The following is a 17,612-nucleotide window of genomic DNA, read 5'->3' as shown; positions in this document are numbered from 1 at the left end:
ACACATTGACACAGCACGTGTTGGCAAAAAGTGTTGAGTGGAAATAATAATATATATTAACAAAAAAAAGGGGTTCCACGCGCATCTGTTTTTACATCTGGTGCATCAACGGGAGGGAGGCAGGTAATCTTGAATGAAGAGAAGACACCGGATGGACTCTGATGAAGATGGCTTGCCATCGAAACGTTAGTCCCTAACATGTTGTGCACTTGAATTAAAAAGAAAAAGCATCCCATCTGAGCTGCTCCGGTGTCTTCTCTTCATTCAATAATAATATTAGTGGGGTCGTATTAGGCTCAGTCATTTCAAATTGGTGTTAAAGTTTGGTTTTCACTTCTAAGTTGAAGTTTAGGGTCTATAGAACAATTTGAGTTCGAGTGTCAAACACACAGATAACAAAATGGCCTGCGGGGGGCGCTCTAAAATATATAAACTGCTATAACTTTTGATTATTTAAACCAAATTTAACATATGAGGTATGTATGGATTCAGCATGAAGAGGTGAAACTAGTGAGCTAAGTATTCGGTTACCAGATTAAAGACACACTATGTAATAAACACACTTTTAGCCAATGGACAGCAAAATCCAGGCTTTTTTAAGATAAAGGGTGGAAATGCCCTCAAAGTTGCAATGAAACATCATTTATTGTTACAAGCTATTGTAAATAAAGCCTGGGTTATCACTTAACTTGATTTGTTCAGAATATCCCTGAAGCACACAGATACTTAGGATACCTATACACAAATATGGCTGCATAAAGCCTATGTCATACTTAGCACCCAACTTGCAACTTTGAGTTTATGAATTTAGGATCATGAGTAACAGCTTTTTTTTTCAATCAAGCCATCATTTTATTCACAAAAAACTTTATATCTAAAAGAAAGTGAATCAATAATAATAAGAAGAATAATAATAAGAAGAATAATGATAAGGATAATGATGATGATGATATACTATGAGGAACAACAGTTTTTCCGGCATTAAAAAACAACGAGAAGACATATGGCTAACATGTATCCCAGTACTCCACTCTACAATAACTATGACAGAGAACAGATACAATAACAGTCAGTGGTCAGTCTTAGAAATTGCATGTGCACTTGCACAGACGTGTGCACTTTAACTCTGCCTTCATGCACTTGCACCAAGATCTGGCAGGTGTATTTGTACAAGTACTAGTACAGCTGCACTTCACCTCTAGTTGGAATACATCTTTGGCAACGGCATCTTTGGTAGTGTAGTCCAAATCTGGGAACTGTCCATTTGTTACCAGATTGGCAGGCATTTCTGGCAAATGCAGATAATAACATTTTTTATTCCTGTCAACTGTGCTGGTAACAAATGGACAGTTCCCAGATGACAGAGATGTCTTCATAACAGCAGATGATTGTGTCTTCCATGTATGAAATAGTCCTATAGTATTATTCAGTATGCTTGCCAAAGGCCTCTGCTTGTCCCCAGCAAGCATACCAATTGTTGTCCGACAGTTTATTATTTAGTATGCTTGCGGGAAAGCATACTAATTGTTCATCGACAGTTTATTATTATTCTACGTTTTTCCATTCACCTCCATTCATTAGTATGGTGGCTTTGAATCGTTGCAGCGTTAGAGATAGAGACACGGTTTGAGTGCCAAAACGAACAGCTCGAAAAGGGCTCAAGGTGGTGTATTTTTCGCTGGCCTACCCCCTTTCATTCGTTCACCAGATTCGTTTTCCTCAGTTTTCTCTCTGTTTTCCCCCTCATTGAAATGAATGGTAGAATGGTCAAGATGATGATGTCACAAACTGTGGCAGTTAGAGTGAGAGGTGACCTGTCCTGGGGTTTTTAATAGAATAAAATAAACCGCTTCACCTTTCGACTAGGTAAAGGCATTGTCAGAGAGGTCTTGGCTCTGAATACAAACTGTGTTAAGATCATTAGCCAAAAATGTTTGAGAGAGAGCAGTTTTAAAATCCCTATGATGCGACCCCATTCACTTAGAAAAAACAGCTCAGCGCATAGGCCTGAATATGTCCACTTTTTGACTGAACCATTTGGCCTAGAAAAGTGATCTCAGCTTTGACATGAAGAACAAGGTTATGCCATTTGTGTGTCAATATCATTTGACAACTTGTAAAACTTTTGGAGATAAGGCTGCACATATTACTCAGCTATTGACTGCCAAACTGTCACCTTTAGAATCTTCATTCATACACACACACATGCAGCCTTGTAGAACCTGGACAACCGTGGCCTAATATGCTGCTGTGGCCACTCTATACAGTAAGTGGCAGTGGCCTACTGGGTATCAGGTGTTGGTCTGTCAGAGGGTTGCAGGTTTGAATCCCACCCTTACCTCTCCCTACCCACCCATTGCTGAAAGGCACCTGAAGCATCTCCATACATGCACGCGCCAGCACACACACACACACACACACACACACACACACACACACACACACACACAGCTCTATCTCTTTCCCTCGTGTTTCTGTGTGTGTGTGTATACGACAGCTCTGTATGTGTGTGTGTGTGTGTGTGTGCAGAAGCCGCAAGCATACTAATAGCGTTGTCTCTCCGGAAATGCAGTCTTAATAATAATAATAATAATAATAATAATAATAATAATAATAATAATAATACTACTATTGATTTATTTTCTTCCAGATAATAGAGTATGGCTTGATTGAAAAAAGCTGGTACTCATGATCCTAAATTCATAAACTCAAAGTTGCAAGCTGGGTCGTAAATATCACATAGGCTTTATGCAGCCATATTTGCGTATAGGTATACTAGGTATCTTTGTGCTTCAGGGATATTCTGAACAAATCAAGTTGAATGATATCCCAGGCTTTATTTACAATAGCTTGTAACAATAAATTATGTTTCATTGCAACTTTGGGGGCATTTCCACCCTTTATCTAAAAAAACCCCCAGAATTTTGCTGTCCATGGGCTAAAAGTGTGTTTATTACATAGTGTGTCTTTAATCTGGTGACCAAATACTTAGCTCACCAGTTTCTCCTCTTAATGCTGAATCCATACATACCTCATATGTTACATTTGGTTAAACTAATCAAAACTTATAGCAGTTTATACATTTTAGAGCGCCCCCAGCAGGCCATGTTGTTATCTGTGTGTTTGACACTCGAACTCAAATTGTTCTATAGACCCTAAACTTCAACTTGGAAGTGAAAACCAAACTTTAACACCAATTTGAAATGACTGAGAAAAATTGCACATGCCTACGACCCCACTATATATATTGTACTGCTGGTCTGCAGCATGTCTTAAAACTACAAATTCATACCTGTTAGAGGTGCTCCATGGAATGTTTGTGCCGCAGGAAAAGACTCTTGCATGTTGTCAGAACTAAATCCCTCTCCATAAACTCTCTGATGTGGTGATGCAGTTGCATCAGAAGAATTGAGTCGCAAGTCATGAACTTCATTCTGTGATGAGGACAAAAAAAAAAAAAACAGGTAATGCTTTTTCAAAGCCCTGAATGCAAACCATACTTAGGACATTAATAGGCGTAAATGAACGGTCAGACGACAGGTCAATAGACAAAATTCAGGAATTCTGGTCGCATGCATCATACAAAATTATGCTTTTAGGGTTACTGATAATGTAGTCTCACTTTTAGATATACAAGATTGCAGCAAACAGCAGTCACATGGATCAAATGTTATTTGTAGGGTCATTGGGTTGGTGGGGAATTGGGTGAAATGCATGTTTATTTTAATTATTTTATTTTGTTTTCACTATTCTTTTGTGTTTTGTTAATTGTCCTGGTCTGTCTTGATGTGTAGAAACTTAATGCCGTATGTGAATTTGGACAAAAGGTATGGCAAACAAACAGAATTAAATAATTGTCTAGTCTTACTTTTAGATAGCAACAGCAGCCAAATGTTATTTTGCATGTACATTATAAACCCATGTGCACATCATAAGGAAAATGTCAAGTGTTTAGCTTACTTTTAGTGCTTCAACTGTCTGACACAGCATCTGAAGGAGAGACTTCTGGTCCTCTGCCCAATGAGGTGGTGTCTTGGGAGAGAATTTAAAACATTAAACCATCATTTTAAAACACCGAAACGTGTGAAAGATTTTAAAAACAAAGCCCACACCTATAGTTAATCTAAGAACTTACAATGTGTCTCCTGGAAGGAGATGATGCATTCTTTGACGGTGATGGAGAAAATTTAATGTGCGAGCTTGCAGCAGCCGGCTCCGCGAGTTGATGCGGGCTCGAATGGAAAGGTCGGCCTTCTTCGTCATCAATCGCATCCCCATTTTCACCCAGCTGCTGGTTCACTTCTTCCAGCAGATCCATAACTTCCTCCATTGATACTGGAAGCTAAAGGGGAAAAAAAACAAATCAGATCAATTACATGTGATGACAAAGTAAATACAGCTGTTTGTAATGTTTACATGATCACTCAAAATCCACATTTGCTTAAATAATGAACAGTACTAAGCCACTGCCACTTTGCCACTACATCTAACCTAAACTAAACTAAATGTTTTCTGTGACTTGTTTCAAAGGTCACTGGATATTCCCACATAACCCAGAATTTGCATCATCAGGGTGCCTACAGATATTGCTGGGTTGAATTTACTACCTTTTACTACCTCCAACTTTTTTTTTTCTACCACTACAACTTCAAGCTTAAACTGACTAAGAGCTTCCCAGAGCCTATTAATAACACAAATTAATCTTAAGAATATATAAAAAATATGTCAGTACAAGTTAGTGCAGATATATTTTAAAAAAACTCAACAATTCACATTTTATAATGGCTAAATAATAGTGGCGTGCACTTTTAACAGAACAAGTCGCTCTTCTCAGAGAATGGGAGGGGAGCAAGAACTAGTAGAGCACCTTGAAGTGGATTCCTGTAGTCTATGTCCACCAGGGGTCAAGAATAACGTTTTGCGCTGGTTGCACTGGTGTGCCTAAAAATTGTTTTAGGTGCACCAGCATGAAATCTAGGTGCACCCAAATGGCCCCAACCCAACTTGTGTATGTGTGTCTGTGTGTGTGCGTGCGTGCGTGCGTGCATGTGTGTGTCTTTAGCAGAATCAGAGAAAGTACTACTGGAGGTGACAAATAGTAGTCATTATAGTTGTGGTTTAAGACCTGGTAAATAACTCAGAAAGGAAACTCAGCAACACACCTGTAATTTGGATACAGAACACAGAATCCATAACCAGCCTTGACTACCAGTAGCAGACTATCTTTAACCCATTTAAGCCAAAGGCACCTGCAAAAAATGCCTGCTGAATGCTAAAGCCAGGGATTTAAAACTCAAATTCAGAGGGGGCAAATTAAAACCAAAATTAAACTTGTGGGCCAAACTCAACTTAATTATTTTTTTAAAAGGGACCACAATTTCATAATATACTGTATGATAGCTTAAATGTACCTGAACATTATTCTGTTGTAGGGCTGCACAATTAATCGTAAACTAATCAAAATCGTGATAAAATAGTGAAATCGAACTCATGATTTTAATCGTGATTTAATCGTGGCAATGGTGACCTACTTTTGAGAGCGTCCTTGAAGCCAGAACATACTGACAGGCTGGTGTTTCTGGCCAGAAATCTGTCCACTTAAGTTTCATGCTATTGCCTTTACATAATTATTACAATTCATTTTATTTTGCTCATCCCGTATGTAATTCATTCTTGGTTATATTTCATCTTGTTATAATTTTCAAAAAAATCTGCAAAAATCAATAATCGTGATTAATAATCGTGATTATGATTTTGACCAAAATAATCCTGATTATGATTTTTTCCATAATCGTGCAGCCCTATTCTGTTGTATGAGTGGGAGATGTCACAATGGCCTCTGATCCATCAAATGTCATGTTTTTATCATTAGACACCAATAGCCAGTGTTTAGGTGGAATCCGAGGTGAATTGGGTTTTGCTCTTCCCCGTTCTGAAGCGCTCTCCCTCTGCATGATTATTATGGCATCTTAGCAAGCGCTACGCACAGACGCGACCTCTCGGTCTCTCGTGCTGTCAAAGCAAGGTGCATGAACGATGCCTTTCCGATAGATAGTTTGGAGTTTGGAGATAGTTTTTGCGCTTGACCCTTCTGCGTGAGTTCTATCAGTGATCGCTGCTGTTTGCATTTCGTTTTCCGCCTGATTTTTATAGTAACCCTCGTCCGTTTCGAAACTCCCTGCCTTGGTTGAGCACACCACCTCGCGAGTCGGATAGTTAAGCAAAGGCGAACATTCTACTCTGAATCTGAAGTCGGACTGCCTTTCAGCGTACGGACCAAGGGGTGGGAAGCTAGTTAATGTTGAAAAAAAACGCAATTATCCTTTAAGCGTCATTGAAGGACTGGCCGCAGTCCCAAAAACTTTTTATTATGTGATGGGCCAATAGGACTAGGGTTTGTTTTGTTTTACTAAGGAATTATTTTTGCAATTAATTTTGGTTTACTGATGGCTGTTTGCACCGGTGAAATAACATCCAGCCGCCTCGCTCGATGTATGTTACACTTGTAACGCACCAATTTCCCACCGCTTCTACCTTCATTACCCTCGGGCTCAGTTCCGATTGCATTAGCCGTCATGAAGCTCGAGGCGAATTTATAATGAATAAACTAACTGGTAATCTGAAACAGATAGTCGTCATGGAATTCATGAAATTACGTTTGGCAGACCTTTCACATCCAACCAGGTTATAGTCGTCTTGCAGACCCTACCAAATGCCACACGGCTTCTGTCGCGCTGATGTCAGACTGACACCTGCCACTCAGTTAACTAGCACAATGCTAAATCAGTGGACGCAACAGGCTATTTATCACCAGGTCCTTGCAGCTGCATAAAAAATAATTCGCAAAGATTCGAGATCACGGACTAAAGGTTAAGTAAACAATTTAGAAAACACATGAGACCATGTTGTAGGGAGTCTGGAAAAAATACTACCAGGTAAGATGTAGCTTACTACCTTTTACTGGTCATTATTTTGGACGTTTTCATTTACTACCTTTTACTACTTTTTACTACCCCGCGGGCACCCTGATCATTTACATCAGAATTTGCATCAAACATCCATACAAGTTAAATGGACAAAATCCAGTTTACATACAAACAGGGCGTGAGACGGGGTGTGGAGGACGGAATATACAAGCACCTGAAATTACCATCATTATATGTGCGCATTTTGCTTGCAGACTTTATCATCATTGAAAAATACAGTCACATAACCTAATCGAGAAATGAGTACAATGAGAGCTATGCACTATTAAAATGGGTCTTTGATTTGTAACAGAGAGTGCAATACGTCATTGTCCATTAGCATAAATAAGGGCATAGTGGCAAAGTGGTCAGTTGTCCCGGGCCCAAAAGCTGTCAGCAGCCCTGCTGATGCTGCCATGCACACCATTTCCAAACTTTCAAGTGTAAGAGTGATCCCGCACACTGTGAATGACAACCTAACTGGGGGTAATCTTCCGCACCTGTCCAACTACAGAGGCGTGCAAAAGCGCCTCTTTTAAAAAACTGTACCATATATCTCTATCAAACTGTCAAAATATCTTCTCATCCAGCCAAGTGGGAGTCGTCTTACCTTATCGATTTCAGCTGCATTCGAATTGTAAATGTTTATCAGATGTTTCCTGAACTTCTTGAGGAATGACATACATCGGTCATGCGTTTCCTCCACTCCATTGCCAGCTTCTTCTGACAGTCTTTGAAATATCTGCAATGACGATAAATATACAATTACACAGGTGAGCTCAGTTGTACAGTACTATACAGTTCGGCTAATACTATTATGCCATCATGTTTTTTGAAGATCACTACAAATATTGGTGCTGTTGCCTGCTACTTTTTATGGTTAAATCCAAGCATGAACAATTTATTATTGGATCAAGGAGCGGTAATTAATGTTATGAAATTTAAGATGAAAAATGCAAAAAGTGTATATGGATGTTATACAGGTTTGCCGTTTTGGTAAGGTACATTTAGGTTCACATTGACAGTTAAACATTAAAGGAATACTACAGTGACATGTTTGTTATTTATTGCTGTGTAAAAACTCCTCTTGCATAGTATCCTTACCCACCAATTCTTTACACTAACATTTCCCCACTTACATTCAGTAAAATTGATCATTGTTCTTTGAAAATTAGGGTTCATTTGTATTTTCATACTCAGATTTAACAATAAAAAGCAGAAGACAACACCAATATCTTTCAAATAATCAAAAAACATGGTTGCATAATAGCATTATCTTGTTTGTAAAAGGTGTGACCCAACAATCCATTGAATCGCAACTAATGGCAGTAACTAGGGATGCCCCAGGCCATACACTCAAACTTGTCATACCACTTGCCGATACCAGGCACTAATGCTGCGATTACACGAAACAATGCAACATCTCATTACGTTCCATTGACTTGAAAACAGCCTGGGGAAAAAAGCGCCGCCTCATACATTTACTAACATTAAAATCTACACGGAAATGGACAGTAAAACAAATATCACAGGTGGAAAAAAGGCTGCACATTTATTTTCATTGCATGTTGGGGGTAAGTATTTGGTATCGGCAGTAGACATAAATGTATTCACTACTCATACTCTTATCGGTTAAAACAAAAAAAGTGTTGTGCATCCCTGACAGTGACCATGTCAAAGCTTGAATCAATAGAGCCATACCCGTGCAAGTTGCCAGTTGGAGGAAATGCTGTTGATAGCTTCAAGAGTAGCGATGGCTTCATCTGTTTTGCCCTCGATATCAAGAAGGGTGGCAGATGCGATCATTGCCTCCTCTTCGTAGCTTTTCACCTCCGAAATCTGCAATTGAATTTCAGAGAAGCCGATATTAGATCTTCTGGCACAAACAATTCTGGACACATGGGTCAAATCCTGAGACATGGAGACATAATAATACTAGACCCATGTTAAAATTAAGCAATAAGCAAAGAGAGGCTGTTCGTATAAAAAGTAAAGGGTTGTAGCATGATTCAAAACAGAATATTGTGAAACTCCCCTCAGACATTCTAAATACAACACAAACACATGGGCTCCAGTGGCCTATTGCTTTTCTAAAACTGTTGAAGTGAACTGGTGGTAACATTTCAGATAATACAGCCATGCAAATGTTAAGCAATTAAATTGTGCATTTTAAGGGCAACTGTTACCCAACAACATCAATCGCTGCTTCAACAGGCAATGGTTTAGCTGTCATCAACAACATCCCACACACACCGTTTGGCTGACTCGGCATCGCAAGCAGTCATAAATCAAGCATCACAATCATATAATCAAGAACGAACCACTACGCTTAAGATGTTGCATTACCTGTATGTCTTTACTTGGGAAGTGTAAGAAGAGAGGATCCAGAGGTTCAGGGATACTCCTTCTCTTCTTGACCTTGTCCAGCAGTGCCCGCACCACCTTCCAATAGTGCACACTCCGGCCTGTGTAGTCCTTCTGGTCATAGTACGAGTTCACACCCACACCCTGCATCAAAGGTCAAACAAAAGAAGAGATATTAATTATAACAAATATAAATACAATATTTTAATTATGTTTAAACCATGCTTAATTATTGGAAAGATTTCAAGCATGTTTGGCTAGACCACACAGATAAAACGTTAAAGGTCACACATGTCTACAAATTCACTAAATTTTTAAAATACTATGTGTATTTAACAGCATGTATAATTTTGGCTCTCCCTATTCGCTTGCCTACATAAGTTGACAAACACACATTACAACTACTTGACCATCTGTACCATCAGCAGGTTTGAGTTACTGAGGATCTGTCTATTCAGAAAACGGCCAAGCGGATCAAGTTGTGTAATGGCGTACTCCTGTCTATGGCAATCTACTGACAGAAACAGGTGTACCGTTTCGCTGAGATGTTGTGCCCAGTGCACAAGCAGTGCTGGCTGCAAGCCATGTTTCTCCCCAGCTCGAAGTGTGCTCAATCCGTGTTGAACAACCATTCGCAGCTTTGCTGATGTCCCAGGCCTAGTGGGAAAATACAATTAGTCAATGTGTCTGTGTAACACTTGAAGGTGCACTGTGTAGGATTGTGGCCTGAGTAGGTGGTATTGCAACTATGCTGCTCATTGAAACTGTGCCGCTTATTGCGAAATTCGATCTTTTCATGAATATTTACACAGTAATAAAATAATATTCACTAGTATGAACAAAGTACAGTAAGTTTTGCTGCTAAAAATGTATTTTTCTGGAAATTCAAAATGGCATACAATGGAGAAGATCCACTTTTTCATGTATGAATAGTGCAGTTTTCCCAGTCAAAATGAACATGTTGATTGTGGTAGAGAATATTCATGAAAAAGGGCAACATTTGTGAATGGGCAGCAAGAATTCTGGAAATAAACTACTAAAAAAATATTACACAGTGCACCTTTAATAAGCAAAACAAAACAAGTAAACAAAAGCAGCACAACGTTAGTGCTCTTTCACTCGTTCAAAGACTGGGTCAACTCACTGGGCTTTTTTATGGATTAGTGTGTACACAGCATTCCACCACTCTCTCTGCCTGTCAGTCGACAAAAGCTTCATGACCTGCAAAGGCAGGCATCGGGGCTCATGCAGCTGAGAAGTGGTGGCCGAGATCTTGGCAGTCTCCTGGAGCTGCGTGTGACTAGCAAACACCACTCCACACAGAAAGACCTGCACATTAGATTGAAGACATTCATTCAGCAAACATGGTTTCTATTATTACATCTCATTGTAGAGCAATATATGAGTACAATTCTTTTAGCTTTTTGTTCCTCAATAGATAGATAGATAGATAGATAGAAAGATACTAGTTTGTGCAGGGGAGAGAGAAAAAAAAGGAAAAGTTTTGTGGTGCAAGGCTCAGGCTCCATTACGATTTAAAGTGTGACGTTTAAGTATTAAATCTGCTCACCTCTAAATCCAGCAGACAGATCGACTCAGGGGTGTTGGTGTCCAGTTTGGAAGTTTCGAGGGTCAGCCGAGGAAAAAGCTGTTTAAGCCAGTCTCTTAGAGATGGTCTCTGACCCATGAATGAATACTGCAAACCGAGCCAAGTCAGATGCTGTAGATCGCCTCCATGAAGCTGAATTGCCCCTGTAAATAATAAAGCAATCACAACAATTATGATCATGACAATATTTCTCCATTGCACCCCATGTAGTTCTAAATCAGGTCATATGGTGCGCTGTGTTAACCTGTAAAAGAGGGGGAAAATTAATTTAGGGGGAATAACTGAGTGACTGTCTGAATCATCGCGCAAACACGTTTGTTTCGGCGCATAAACCAGGCTTAACTCTGCAACGCCCTGTGACAGGGTAGGGGTTAGGGGCGGTTTTGGTCTTGGTGCACATTCGCCTTCATACTAGCTTGGTTTGCTGCTGCTGGCTAAAGTAAAGCTGCAGAAACATTGCTTTACCGACAGGTTAGGTATGGTTTTGGTCAGGGCACAGCTTAGCAGTTTGTCGTTTTGCAACAGAAATTCGTCACATTGACCAACCTTGTGCACCGCTGGTCACGTGACAAAACTACATTGTACAGTGTTGCCCACCACAACTTAAAAAACATGGAATGCACTACCCTGTTGGTAACACCCCTTTTATGGTGACAGTCTGGCTTGGGTGTGTGAATGTGTGTGGTTGGAATATTTCAGTGTGTGTGTGTGTGAGAGTTTTGAGCATTTTTGTAATATCTTAATTCTTTAATCGTATTATTCAATTTAATTTAAAAAAGATATCTTAAAAATATCTTGGAATAACTCACCACCATCAGCCTTGACCAGATCTGCCGTCTCGGGAGCCTGGGCGCAGATGGAGTGGATGTCGTCGTTGCCGATGAACGACAGCCCTATGGGGGCATCCGCTCCAAACAGCATGTCGAACAGGGCCTCTTGGCCACTGACGTTACCAAACGCTTCGACAACATCCTTCACAAACTGGTCGACATCCTGGTTCAGGTTCAGCAACATGTGACCAGCTTGGCTCTGGCGGTCGCAAGCCAGGCGCTCCAATGGCTGCAGAGGAGCCGGATCCCCTTTAGACGTCTTTGTCTTTGGTCGAGGAACCTGAGAGGAAAGTCACAGTTGAGTGTTAAAAGTTTGCGATGTTGCCAACAGTCATAACTTAACAATGAAACACAATGAGCATTGCTGGTCTCATATGAGAGGCTAGCAGGGAAAAAAAGTTGTATTTTTGAAGGAGGAAGCCAAGGGTGCTGTTTGATAGAACATTTGACTGTTACGACTTAAGTTTGTCTTTCTGCCTTGTTTTCGTGGAGTTAGAAACAAAATTTGCCCTATCCCACAACGGTGAAGAATCTTTAAAAAAAATCCTAGATACGGATCACAACCAACGTGTAATCACGTGTTTCTTTTGTCGTAATTTTACAAAGTTTAATCAAAATCCATACATAACTTTTTGAGTCGCCCTGCTGACAAACAGACAGACATACCAACGCGACCGAAAACATAGCCTCCTTGGCGAAGGTAATAATAAAACACAAAGCATTGCTGTCCTCACCTGATAGGCCAGCACATAGCACAGGGCAGCTAAATCCACCACCGCTCTCCACGGCTGCACACTCTCATGAGCCATCTTCAGCAAGAGTGTCCCTGCGTGGATGTACAGGTGCCCCCTCAGCTCCGTGAACATCTCTGCTAGCTCGTCTGTAGTGCTACTGGCAGTGTTCTTCAGTGACTGCATAGCATGGTCAAAACTGAAAGCACATGGGGGGGGGAATAGCATGACATCACAACTGAAAAATCCTCCCTTTTAAATTACCATTTACCAGTACATAATGCAATTTACTTTAGAAATAAAGGAGTAAAATAAATCAACATGGCTTACTTTTGCAAGGCTTCTGCGCCCTGTAAAACCGCCTTTTCTGATAGTGTGTGTTTCAAAAGGTTACAGTGGGCCAGGAGCAGCTCCTTTTGGAATTTGCGGCAGGATTTCTCATTTAATGACACACTTGGCTGGCTAAGGTAATCCTAGAGAACACAATCAAAGTCAAGGTTAGAATTATGCATCTTTGACACGAAAATGCATGCACTGCCTATCAAATACTTCAATAAAATTAAATTGGTTAGAGTGTAACTCTTAGGGTTTAAATGAAATCACAAAACCACAATAGATACAGAATGAAGACAAAGTGCAACAAACCTGCAATGTGCACACAACAGTAGTGGACCAGTCCAAGCTGTGGCCAAGGACGCCGGCCTTCTCCACAGCCAAGCAGTGGCTGACTGCTTCCTCAAGTCTCCCATCAGAGCAGTACAACTCCACAAGCTTTACATTCACATGGGCATCTCCTGGACGCAACTGCAACTCTGACTGCAGAAGATCAAACAGCTGGTTCCAGCCCTGCTGTCCTTGTTTACTCAACAGTTTCTCCTGTACCAAAGAAGAAAGTAAGACGTGTTAAGGCACTGCCCGTTGCATCATTTCGTTACATTATACTTAGCGGACGCTTTTACCCAAATCTACTGATATATTTTCAGTGCAGGGTATTGGTTACTCATGGTCGGAGCAGTGTGGGGTTAGGTGCCTTGCTCAAGGGCATCTCAGTAATGGAGGAAGATAGGGAGTGGAAGGGTGGGATTTGAACCGGCAACCCTCTGATTTAATGCAAATCTCCTTAACTACTAGGCCATGGCCACCCCACCCTCATTAGTAACTGGAGAAATAAAAAAAATCAGAGTCTCTTGACAGATAATGAAAAAAACTGACCTTTAGCTTGAAAACAGCTGGACTACCAGGCATGAGCTTTGACGCCTTTTCCACCCAAAAATCAGCTCGACTATCTCGTTCCTCTTTGCTGCACAGAAGTTCTGCCACTTTAAGTACAAGATCTCGCTGAGCTGGGTTAAGATCCACGGAGCGCTGGAAAAATACACACAATTTTGTTTGCTGGACACTGCTAAGAGACGCACATTGCATTACATCACATTTGGCTGACACTTTTTAACCAAAGCAGCTTATAATCAAGGACATAATCATAGCCAACATCACTAGCAGATACGAAGCACACAGGAAACATACAGAACAAGTGCAGATGCAAAGTAGCTGCTTCCAGTGAATATGAAAATGACATTTCAATACACAGAAAAATGGTGTACCATTATTTACCATTATCAAGCTTTACAACCTACCACTTACAGCAACACAGTGATTGATAGGTTATCTACAGGTTTTACAAAGAATGCAAATTTTAAAAAATCTCAACAGCTCAGTGAAGCATAAAGATATGCAACCTTCCACTTGTGACACTAAGCTTTATTGATAACACAAGTCACAAACCTTGTAACAGCCCACTGCTTTGTTGACATCTCCCTCAAGTTCATACAGCTGTCCAAGGAACTTGTGTGCTTTTGGATCCCTCTCCTGGGCTGACAAGTAGGCCGATACATGTCTATAAAATGGATTATGAACGGAAAATGAATATAGGTCAAGTATATTCCACAATAATAAAGCATGTATGGTTCATTGTGCATGTGTTAACACTTCCAAGTGGCACATAAATATCAAATACGGTGCATTTAATATGCCTTTGGATGCATAAGTGCAGAAGAGCTGCATGATACGTTTTCTTTTTACCTCTTAGCAAGCTCGTACTCCTTTGCCTCAAAGTACAGTTTTGCGAACAGGAAGCCTTTCAGTGGTTTCTGGAAAACAAATAACAATGAATTATAAACACATACTCTCTTGACAGTTACGACAAATTGTTGGGTATTTGGGTGACCCAGCGGGCTACTGCTTATTACAGCTTGCATACAAGCTAGCTAACCATTAGCCTGCGAATGATTTAAATGCTGCATCCTTAGTTAATAGTAGAGGCATGTATTAATTAACCAATCACATGCATTTATTCATTTTAACATTGGATGGGCATGGGCATATCGTTAACTAAAACCACAGTCGACTGCCACGCATGTTCAAAAGTCGATATTGTCTGAATAATATAGCTAAACTTGACAACTCGCAATCAAGGTATTTTAGAACTGGTAGCTAAGACGCTAACATTGACGTTGCCTCGACTGAATCAGCTAGCACCGATAGCGTGCTGTCAATCTTCATAGACTATTTTTTGTAGCTCCGATAATTAATCTGAACCGGTATCCAGACAGAGGACAGCGTCAAACAAGTGTTGAATTCCGAGCAGGATAGCTGACACCGTCCTGAAGCAGACATGTTTCAAACACCGGTTTGCCGCGTTTTCCACGAGGAAGTGGAAAATGCTGGGCAAAACCTTATCAACTTCGTATGAAGTCAAAGACAAGAAGTTATGCATTGAACCTCTGTGGTACAACTACGGGCAACACATTGTGGGTTGAATTTTGTTTGTTTGGTTGGCGACCAAAACAGAAAGTAACTTGCATACAGGCCCAAGTAACGTTAGCTACCTCGCCTCCGCAGCTATTTAGCTAGCATGCTTATACCAAACAGACTCAAACCGGCCAGTTCTAACTCACCTCTTTCACTGAAGCCGAGTTATCTAGTACCGAGGAAACATAGCGATCCACTTCGGCTTTGCTACGCCGCATGATTTGAGGGTAAATCTAAAATCTCACAAAAAAGGACAACGCGTGTTGTCAAACTTCATCCATGAAAACCGGCTGTATGTAACCTTGCTGCCGATAGGAATTGTGGCAAACTTGTGACGCAGACACGTTTTCCCGTAGGCCCCGTAGGCCGCTATGACGTTTTTGAAATTTGATTGGTTGCTGGGAAGATTCGTTTCTAAACTTGTCCCAGCCAAGTTTTTATGATTTTTTTTATATCTTTGGCCCAAGCCTTGTGTTCTTCGTGTCCAAAGTGCAAAGAAAATGAATTTCCATGATAACTGATGCTATTGTTTTGTGGTATAGACAGAGAGTAAAATAATTATTTCCTCTCTGTTAGAGATTACTGCCAGGTACCTGCAGATGGCATGCTAGTAGGCCCTACAGCATTTAATAATAATAATAATAATAATAATAATAATAATAATAATAACTATAACTTCATTATCAAATTATTTTCAGTAAATCCTCTCCCTCTCTCTATTTATTTATTTTTCTTTTTTTAGTAAGCTCCTATGGGGATATGTGTATTAACTCCATGAATTCTGTAATAAAAGCTTTTTAAAAGTCAAAGTCTCTCTCTCTCTCATCCTCACAAAGCTCACACCTGAATCATCTCTCGAGTGGTGCAGGAACAACAACCTCCTGCTGAAAATTGTTGTTGTCAACTTGCAGAGGATCCACACCAAGACAGGCCACCGACTCCAGCTGTGTCTGACTATGTGGGGTCACTCTGCAGTGAATATTGAGCACAACCAGGAACATCAATATTGGTATATTTGTGTATACTATACACACACTCACAAAGATGCAAGTCCCCTGCATGCAAACCGTTGTGCATCCTGGCATTTGGGAGGAGGTAGCTCTGCAGAGGCCTCTGATCCCACACCACCAGACAGGGTTGCCAGATGAGACTGATGATTTCCAGCCCAAAAAAAATGCTCAAAACCCGCCCAATTCTATTGATTTCTATGCCCAAAATGTGAGCGTTTTTCTATGCTAAATGCCATTTTTACCCGCAGACAACCATCCTAAGTAGCCCAATTGGCAGGGAAACCACCCAATCTTGCAACAGTGCCACCAGACAGTCCCACTAACAGCTTTATCGATGCGGCTGTTGGGATACCACACTCTGTCCTCTCTCCACCCACCAGGCTGTCAGGAAACTTCACATAGGCCTACAAACCTTACCCTCCCCAAAAGAAACACATGGCGTGCAAATCATTGGGCACGATCGTGATGAAGCAGTGCTGCTTTTGCTAGGCAGTGTGTATGCACACATTGCCAGTTTGATGCATTGTGGTCAGAAAAAAAAATCTAACCAGAATGCATCAAACTGGCCAAGTGCGCATGTGCGTTGCCTAACAAAAGCAGCACTGCTTCATCACGATCGTGCCCACTGGGTTTGTTCTTGATTGTGCATCCAGCAGCCGGCTCGGGTTCGATTTTGGTCCGGGTCATTTGCCGATCCTTCCCTGTCTCTCTCTCTCCCCACTCACTTCCTGTCTCTCCTCCACTGTAGGCCTACTGCCGGAAATAGAGGCACAAAAAGCACTAAAAAATATATATATATTTTTAAAAGAATTTGTATCCACAATGCAGTTTATGGGAGTGACTTCTGCTCCACATTCATGTCACATGGTGTCAAGTGGCTGTAGCTGGGATCATGTGGTCAGCCATGTCAGACCTTTCTGTTGGTGGAGCTTACTGTTGGGGACACAAATCCTCAACAGGTAGGCTGTAGGCTACTGATGTATTGCGGTCATATACTAGACCAGTGGTTCTCAACCTTTTTCAAACAAACGCCATTTTACCTCATCATAAGCTACCCAATAACCCCTTGACCTCATCATAAGCCTATCCAAGTCCAATCTCACGCACATCCAAATACTTTTTTTTCGAGCGCAGGTTCAAAAATTTGAAGTTCATGGTAATGAAAAGAACCGCATACCGGTGAGCTCCCATTTACTCCAGAAACGTCACACAAGAGTAAAATGCAGTAAATGGGAGCTCACCGGTGAGTGTTTCTTTTCATTACCTCATCATAAGCCTACCCATTGAGAAACACT

The 17,612-nt window shown here is 40.8% G+C and overlaps 1 protein-coding gene across 5 annotated transcripts in view; it reads right to left on the bottom strand.

Moving 5' to 3' along the window:
* The window catches only part of ranbp2 (RAN binding protein 2), a 28,556-nt gene extending 12,934 nt beyond the window's left edge, over window positions 1-15,622 (bottom strand). For all 5 annotated transcript variants that reach the window (XM_063213270.1, XM_063213273.1, XM_063213271.1 and 2 more), the window contains exons 1-17: window positions 15,454-15,622; window positions 14,579-14,646; window positions 14,282-14,393; window positions 13,712-13,864; window positions 13,145-13,375; window positions 12,830-12,972; window positions 12,503-12,698; window positions 11,748-12,048; window positions 10,900-11,081; window positions 10,474-10,658; window positions 9,863-9,986; window positions 9,312-9,473; window positions 8,667-8,804; window positions 7,576-7,707; window positions 4,136-4,342; window positions 3,961-4,032; window positions 3,293-3,434 (exon numbers count right to left, since the gene is read on the bottom strand). In XM_063213270.1, coding sequence (XP_063069340.1) covers window positions 3,293-3,434; window positions 3,961-4,032; window positions 4,136-4,342; window positions 7,576-7,707; window positions 8,667-8,804; window positions 9,312-9,473; window positions 9,863-9,986; window positions 10,474-10,658; window positions 10,900-11,081; window positions 11,748-12,048; window positions 12,503-12,698; window positions 12,830-12,972; window positions 13,145-13,375; window positions 13,712-13,864; window positions 14,282-14,393; window positions 14,579-14,646; window positions 15,454-15,525 — 2,620 coding nt within the window. In that variant the 5' untranslated portion in view covers window positions 15,526-15,622. The remainder of the gene's footprint in view (window positions 1-3,292; window positions 3,435-3,960; window positions 4,033-4,135; window positions 4,343-7,575; window positions 7,708-8,666; window positions 8,805-9,311; window positions 9,474-9,862; window positions 9,987-10,473; window positions 10,659-10,899; window positions 11,082-11,747; window positions 12,049-12,502; window positions 12,699-12,829; window positions 12,973-13,144; window positions 13,376-13,711; window positions 13,865-14,281; window positions 14,394-14,578; window positions 14,647-15,453) is intronic.
* Window positions 15,623-17,612: the final 1,990 nt, after the last annotated feature.

Source organism: Engraulis encrasicolus, chromosome 13, assembly GCF_034702125.1.
Source record: "Engraulis encrasicolus isolate BLACKSEA-1 chromosome 13, IST_EnEncr_1.0, whole genome shotgun sequence".
Classification (NCBI taxonomy): Eukaryota; Metazoa; Chordata; class Actinopteri; order Clupeiformes; family Engraulidae; genus Engraulis; species Engraulis encrasicolus.
The sequence above is the reverse complement of the archived record's forward strand: the minus strand, read 5'-3'. Positions and strand labels throughout refer to the sequence as shown.